Consider the following 7,826-nt stretch of genomic DNA (forward strand, 5'->3'; position numbering starts at 1 on the left):
AAAATAAAATAAATGTCAGTTCTTTTGGAAGAAAAAACTTGGGAGAACTCTCGTATGGAAGAGTCTAGAACAAATGAGAAATGTATGTTTACGTGCATATTGTACAACGTAAATGATAGAATAAAAATGAATGGTGTTCTTTTAACAAAGAAAACCTGGAAAATTGAAGTTTGGAGAAGTCCAGAACAAAGGAAAAGTGTCTTTGTTTTCAGGTTCCTGCATAAGCACAGGTGTAGAATCTTCTGGATTAGTACACGTGGCATAATCCAATGTGGTGGAGAGAATATCCAACAGCCAAGACTACCCGGATTTGCCACCTCTCAACCGTTGGATCGGCTTCATCCAACAGCCGATAATCATTGTTATTCGTATACTATATAGTGGTATAGAAACAATGTATACGCATGATGTTCTGAAAACACATTTTGATTAATCTGTTTCTGTTATTTTCATGTGGCTAATCTAATAAAGATATAGCCGAAGTTGAAGTTGATTGCACGCTTTGCACCGGGCATCGATTTGTGACTGAAAGTAAATGGGACAAGATATAGACTTGATTTTACATATGGATTGTAAAATTTAGTTGTAAGAGTTAAGTTGCCATGTGCAGTTACAAGTCAATTTGTTCAAAACTATCAATACTAGGTAGCTGATCTGAAATATTTGAACTGATGTGTTAGATGATGGATGAACCCTTTTCCTTTAGAGAGAATTCCTTATTTGACCCTTTCTTAAATTTTGCTTCCCTATTTGGCCCTAAACAAAAATTCTTCCCTTTTTGACACTATATTTACAATTTGTTCCCTATATGACATTTCCGTCAAATCTGTTACCATTACGTCCATTTGACCTGTCAGTATTTTCTTCCATGGACCAAAGTGCTCCTAGCTGTTAAACACCAGAAAAAAAAAGGAAGAGATGGATCGATCGAACCATTCTCTCCTCTCCCCGATCCCTGACTGAATCCTCTTCCCTGCGATAGAACTCACTCTCTCCCCCGAGCACATAGCAGCGGCGGTGCGAGGCTAAGGGGTATGGGCGACCCAGGTGGGGCTGTGGCTGTGCGTGGCGACCAGGGTAGGGCGGTGGATGGCGGCTAAGGCACCGAGGCGGAAGGGGACAAGGCGGCTGCGGATATCGCGAGCCAAGGCGCGGCGGAGGTGGTAGTTGGCAAATGCCTTGGTGCGGCTCACCCGTAGGTGAACATGACTACAAAGGGGCCGGTACGCGGCATTGAGGCGGGCTCGGCCTCGGTGCGGCTGTGCAGGCCACAGTGGTGCAATGAGGTGCGAACAGCTTCTCCTGTCTTCTAGGATCACCCTCTCTTGTTGCAGCCGGACGTCCATGCAAAGCTCCACTTCGAGGTTCTTCCGTCGTTCTTGATGTGGCGAGCATTGAACTGGCCAAGGTTTTATCGAACTAGCCAAGGTTTCCTTGGATTCGCCTTGTTTGATGCAAGATTGTGTACAAATTGGCTCTGATTTGGTCGAATCAACACGCCCATCGTGCAATTTAGCTTGAGATTTCATCGGCAGTACGAAGAACTCGTTGATGTTTCAGGAAAAGAACAGAAACAACCTTTCTTGCGATCCTTTCGTTGATCACCGCCTAGACTAACTCAAATTCCATCTCACCAAATCACCGGCACATGGCGTCGCTGTCGGCAGGCATGCTCCTGAAGCTGCTGGACAAGATGAAGACGGGTGCGGCGAAGCCAGTGGGCAAGCACTGAACGGCGGTGCTGCAGGTGATGGACATCGTCCCAGTGGACCTGTTCCCGCGGCACGGCCAAGCAAGGGATGAACACCCTTTGATCTAACGACCAAACAAGCAACGGCCCTTGTTACTAGAAATATGAAGCGTGCTAGTACGCACTTCCTGTTAACCAATTCACCAATTTGAAGATTGGTAAACAAAGATAATAGGAGCCGAAGTCAATCCCTTCAAACGCTCCTTCGGGGATGGTTGCTTCGTTCCCTTGTTTACCGAACTCTTTTCAGGAGATAGGTCTACCACTGCAAACTCATTTGCTTGTAAATCCATTAGAGGAGGCTGAGGCAGTTACCAGTACTGGACGACCGGCAGCGGCGACTGCCTCAGTCCGAGCGAGGACATGGTCTCTGGCTGCGCGTGGCTGGCTGGTGGCATTCCCCTGGTCCTCCGCTTACCGGCTGTGTGCGTGGTCTACGGCTGCTCGTGGCCAGTAGGAGGCGTTCTCGTTTGCCGACCGTGCGCGTGGTCCACGGCTGCCGGCACACGCATGGTCTACGGCTAATTATGTGTACTAGTTCTGAACATGGGCTAATTAGAGGATTTAATAGTGTGTATAATGCTTTTGGAACGTGACGAACTAACTAGTATGATACTGATCTTAGATATGGTAGTACAAGTTTTATAGATGTTTTCTATGACTTTTACATGCACAGATAACTTTAGGTAAGGACCAAAATATTGGAGTGCAACATCGGCGAAAATGCACTAGGGGCAAAATGGTCGTTTCATCTCACACTTAACACCGTTAGTTACTAAAATGGACGGAAGTGCCATATAGGGAACAAAATTTACATTGGGTGTCAAATAGTGAAGCAAATTTTAAGAAAGGGACAAATAAGGAATTCTCTCTTTCTTTTACCATGTACTCCGTCTATGCCAAAATATAGTGCATATTAGTATTATCCTAAGCCAAACATTATAATTTGACCAAGTTTTGTAGAAAAAATTGTTGACATCTACAATTCCATTAGATTCATCATGGAATTTATTTTGTTATCATAGATATTTGGTACTGTAAAAGTTCATATATTTTTCTATATAGTTGGTCAAACTACAAAGTTTAACCTAGGAAAAATCTTAATATGCACTATTTTGGCATGGAGGGAGTATAAAGCTCATTTGGTTCGACTGCTTAAAAGAGGTTAACTATGTACGCACCAATCTTTTTTGGACTTTACTGGCAGTACAAACTGTACTGTTTATGTTGTGGTACCTTGTGATGTGTTAGGTTCAATTATTAAAGTTGTTTTAATAGTTTAATAACAAATGTTTTATATTTTCTAGGTGGTACATATTTGAAGAATCAATCCTGTCTACCTGGACTGTCGCTCTGTACATTGAGTCACTGCATTTAGATATTGAGAAAGTCTGGTAAGATATGTTATTCTCTTCTGAGATCATATTATTGTCCATAAGATGTGGCTTCAATCCTTTCATTCGAGCCTTTCTTTTCTGGTTATCTCATGGAACTTATTTTTGTTACCATGGCAGGTGGAAGGATTTTATTGGTGTAATCCTGTTGGCAGTATTGATATTTATCCTTATGTTCCTGCTGTTGTTGTTGATGTTTCATACGTAAGCTTTTTCCTGGTCTTTTGATCTCTCTAACCATACAAGGCCTTCTAATTATTCAAAAGAGCGTCAAATGGTAGCATTTTTTATTTTATTTTCTTGAATTGTTAAGTTGAGAACATGTACTTAAATTTCCTTCGGGAAAAAGGAGGGGAGAAAATCATGGATTTGAGCTTTGTCGAAACATTACTGTCTAGCAAATGCATAGCAACAGGCCAATGGTTGAACATATAATTTTTTAAAGTTATTTCTGTTTAACTCCCAATACCACTTTGTCAATTTTCATTGAGTTATAAATTGAAGTACAGTAGCATATAATGCCTGTTGACCCAAAATGTCGCACTACGGGGTTAACCCAGTGAATAGAGGGTCAGAGGGCAAAAGCCGAAGCAAAGCGGTACACATGCCTGCCCTTCCAGCGCATGGCTGGAATTTGATTAATTTTAGGCCATTAATTGTTGGCAATGCTACAAAGGCATCATCTCCATGCAGCCCCTGCCCGAAAGGAGCAACTACATTTTGTCTTTAATGCATGCATGTTTGGCTGAATTCCCCCCTTCTATATTTTGCAGTTATATTGCTCTCACAAATCAAACAACCTATGAAGTGGCCAGAAGGAAGCGGATATTCTACTTAAGGTATGCAATACTGGAGGCGGTGACTCACGCTCCAGCTTGCTGTGATTCATCATTGCTGTATCATTAACTCGGTACTGAAACACCGGAGCTGTACTACTTGCAGGGGAATTCCTGATAGAGTTCATCCGTTCAGTAAAGGCATATGCAGAAACATCTATGACTTCTGCTTCACTAGAGAGAATGGATTTGTTCTCGAGGCCGTGCCCCCAATTGAGGAGCTGGAAGCCAGAGCAGCCCCGTACACATGCCGAGACCTGTTTTGCTGCCGATGCTGCTGATACATGCGTTGTACTGTACCATTCGTTACCCCCCAGCATGTGCTGCAACCCATCATTGAAACTTGCTCGCGAGTGGAAGCATGTCTTTCGGAGCTCCGCCAGTAGATGCCCTTTGAGTTCATTTCCATGTGAAGGTGCATGTACATTCTTAGCGACAAGAAAATGTGTGTGTGGTCCGTGGTATAGATGACTGTCCCTATGATATGAGCAACATTCGACTGAAAGAAGGTCCTGAGGACAGAAACTGTGCCAGGCGACTGCTTGCGCTTCTGTACAAAAATGTGCATTCGAGTTGTGGTTGTTTATGCCAGTGTTCAGTTTACTCTCTCTGTTTTTCTTTTTGGCTAAGTTCAGTTAAGCCATTTTATCTCTCGTGCACTTCCTCCGTTTCAAATAGTTTGAAGTTCTAGGTTTGTCCTGAGTCACACGTCTTTAAGTTTGACCAAAATCTAGGACAAAGCTAGGACTTCAAACATTTTGGAACCAGTTTTGGAACGAAGGGAGTATCAGATATCTTGTGGCCTCATTTGATATAACCTCCTATGACACCGAGTATCTTGTGAACTCATCTGATGTGACAAGGCCTCGTAAGCACTGACGAGTAACAGCGGATAATTTGCTGTTAAATATGCCAGGTTAAACCTACACCAGTACAGGGCACCGGCTGAGACCTCAGAGTGGTAGTTGTTGGCTGCAATTTGTGACCCGGCAAAAGTGACAGCAGTTGCCAACCGGACCAAAGTCCATTTGTTTGGTCATTTCTTCCTTGATGACTCCGTCTCTTTCGATAAAAGGGGAGATGATTAATGTGCTACTCCAGTTGGTTAGTTGCTGTAAAATATATACTCGCTGCGGCATGATGTGCCATTGTGTCATACCTAGTAAGTACTCCCTCCGTTTCCAAATATAAGTCTTTTCAGAGATTTCAACAAGTGACTACATACGGAACAAAATGAATGAATATATATTCTAAAATATGTCTATATACATCCATATGTTACGTATGTTGTAGTCCATTTGAAATGTCTAAAAAAACTTATATTTAGAAACGGAAGGAGTAGTAGTACAGCACGTTCCTGGCTGAGGTCAGATGAGCAAGGTTCCAAGGGAAAAGGAACCGATGAAGATAATGTAGGGTCAATTAACATGCAGCAGCCTACCCTTGCAGGGCTGCAGCTCTATTCTTTTCTGATCCGAGCATGTGAAGCTGCCATCAAAGAGTACTCTACATTTGTTTTTTACCTTTTAATCTTTTCTGCAGTTCCTATGATGATGAAAGCAGCGGTCTTCTTTTTCCTCCCTGTTGAGCCGCCGTTGCTTCAACTGACCCCCTTGCTCACTTCTCCGGAGGCGGTTGTTTTTTTCTTTCTCTTTTGCATTTTCTCGCGACCAGCAGACCAGGTTACACCCAGACCCAGTGCAGGTGCGCGTCGTTGTCCACACCTAAACTAACTCCCCATCACTATCAAGCTGCTTTCTTGAGCAGACATGGCAATCTACGTACGTGGTCCGCAGTCTCGCCGAGAGTGACGGCATCCATTCAACTGTCAGCGAGAATATTACAGGAATCAACGTGATAGTATCATACAACTATATTTGATACTACTAGTAGTTTACTCACGAGTGTTTCAGCTCAACTAACCTCTAGAGTAACATAACATAATCCGGAGGTGACGTCCTAGCAGACCTTTAATTCTGCATCCACATGAAGCAGAATAGAGCAGAGCAGAGCAGCCAGACACCCCTGATATTTTTAACACTAAGCGACGCATTTATGTCACGCACATACTAAACAACAGAGCCGATTTGTCTAATTGGCGTGCTTTGCTCACCGTTCCTGATCAAATCCGCGACTTTTTCTCGTCGATGATGTCGATCCCTGCCTTGCCGTGCGGCAAGAGTCAGCAGATCCGCCAACAAAGTCATCGTGGCACCAAACTCCCACGGCCAAATTGACTCCATCTTGGCTCAAAATCATATATCTGCACACAACTACTTTAATGCGCCACGAGTATATGTTTTCTGCCCGGCATATTTAATCTCAAGTCATCAACACCGCTCGTTTTGAAAATGGGCCAGCAGGTCGCGTGTAGAGACACTGTTGTCCGCCTAAAATCCAAAAGTATTCCGAGACCTTCCACGCACAGTTCACACGAGCGCTGGTCTGTCTCTTACTGAAATCCGTGGAACAATTCGACGCCTATGGTTGTCTGCCTGATCCATTCCAAGATGACGCCAATGCGTGAGGCCTTATTCAAAGCCGTCCGTCGAATCGGGGTCACTGTCCGGCGATACGGATACGGAGCCGGCCATTCGGCTATATGCATCAAACATGGGGACACATTTTGAACGAAATTTGAACGAGCGGATGATTTTTATTTAAATCAAACCAAATTCACGACATTTTGAACGCAAGAAATTAAGATCACAATTTGAGAGGAGCTCTGGCAGGTCGAGAATCCGCTAGCTAGCTCTCGCTCCCCGCTTCTGCGCCGCCAGCCACTCCGGCCTCGGCGCCCACCCCACCCTGCCGCCGGCCACCGCTCCAGTGCCGGCGCCCACCCCTCGGCCATGGCCACCCCTTCCCCCTCTGCTTCCGGCCATGCACGCGCAGTACTGGCTGGATTCCAGCCCTTCCTCCGCAGGATCTGCGTCTCGTTCCTATCGTCTGGCGCTCCGCGCCTCCCCTGCCGCTCCGGTGCCCCCACCAGCCGCCCTGGCCCCCTCGCCGGACGCGGACCCGGCCCGACCGTCGTGGGACGCCTCCGCTCCGACATCCATCGGGTCCGCCCCGACGAGGCCGCCCCTGACGGCGGGGGCTGGACGGTCGCCACTGGTCATCGACGCCCGCGTCCCCGTCTGTAACACCCCAGATGTAATTTACCTTATATGTACTCCAACCCTTGCCATTTCCGGCGCTAAGTTATTTTATCTCCTCGGGTTCGGGTTTTTGTCTCCGTGTGTTGTTGTCGTTGTCATGCATCTCATATTATGTCATCATGTGCATTGCATTTGCATAAATGTTCGTCTTATGAATCCGAGCATTTTTCCTGTTGTCCGTTTTGCATTCCGGCGCTCCTATCTCCTCCGGTGGTCCTTGCTACCTCTTTTCATGTGTGGGGGTTAAACATTTCCGGATTGGACCGAGACTTGCCATGCGGCCTTGGTTTACTATCGGTAGACCGCCTGTCAAGTTTCGTGTCATTTGGACTTCGTTTGATACTCCAACGGTTAACCGAGGGACCGAGAAGGCCTCGTATGTGTTGCAGCCCAACACCCTTCCAATTTGGCCCAAAACCCACCAAACCTCTCTCCATCATCTAGAGCGTTCGATCACGATCGCGTGGCCGCAAACCGCACCTCATTTGGACTCTCCTGGCTCCCTCTATGCCTATATATAGCTCCTTCCCGAAATTTTCGGATCTTCTCCCCCAAACCCTAGCTCCCCTTCCTCTCCGCGCGCCGGACAACGTCCAGGCCGCGCCGGACAGAGTCGCCGCCGCCGCCCGCAGCCAGTGGTGTGCCGCCACGTGGCCACCACCATCCCGCACCCACCGTGGCCCGC

At 46.1% G+C, this 7,826-nt stretch overlaps 1 protein-coding gene across 1 annotated transcript in view; it reads left to right on the forward strand.

Annotated features, from left to right (window-relative positions):
- The window catches only part of LOC123127961 (protein S-acyltransferase 10), an 8,032-nt gene extending 3,449 nt beyond the window's left edge, over window positions 1-4,583 (forward strand). The window contains exons 8-11 of the mRNA XM_044547841.1: window positions 3,058-3,144; window positions 3,265-3,348; window positions 3,918-3,983; window positions 4,087-4,583. Of these exons, the coding sequence (XP_044403776.1) occupies window positions 3,058-3,144; window positions 3,265-3,348; window positions 3,918-3,983; window positions 4,087-4,261 (412 nt within the window). The 3' untranslated portion in view covers window positions 4,262-4,583. The remainder of the gene's footprint in view (window positions 1-3,057; window positions 3,145-3,264; window positions 3,349-3,917; window positions 3,984-4,086) is intronic.
- Window positions 4,584-7,826: the final 3,243 nt, after the last annotated feature.

Source organism: Triticum aestivum, chromosome 6A, assembly GCF_018294505.1.
Source record: "Triticum aestivum cultivar Chinese Spring chromosome 6A, IWGSC CS RefSeq v2.1, whole genome shotgun sequence".
In the NCBI taxonomy this organism is placed as follows: Eukaryota; Viridiplantae; Streptophyta; class Magnoliopsida; order Poales; family Poaceae; genus Triticum; species Triticum aestivum.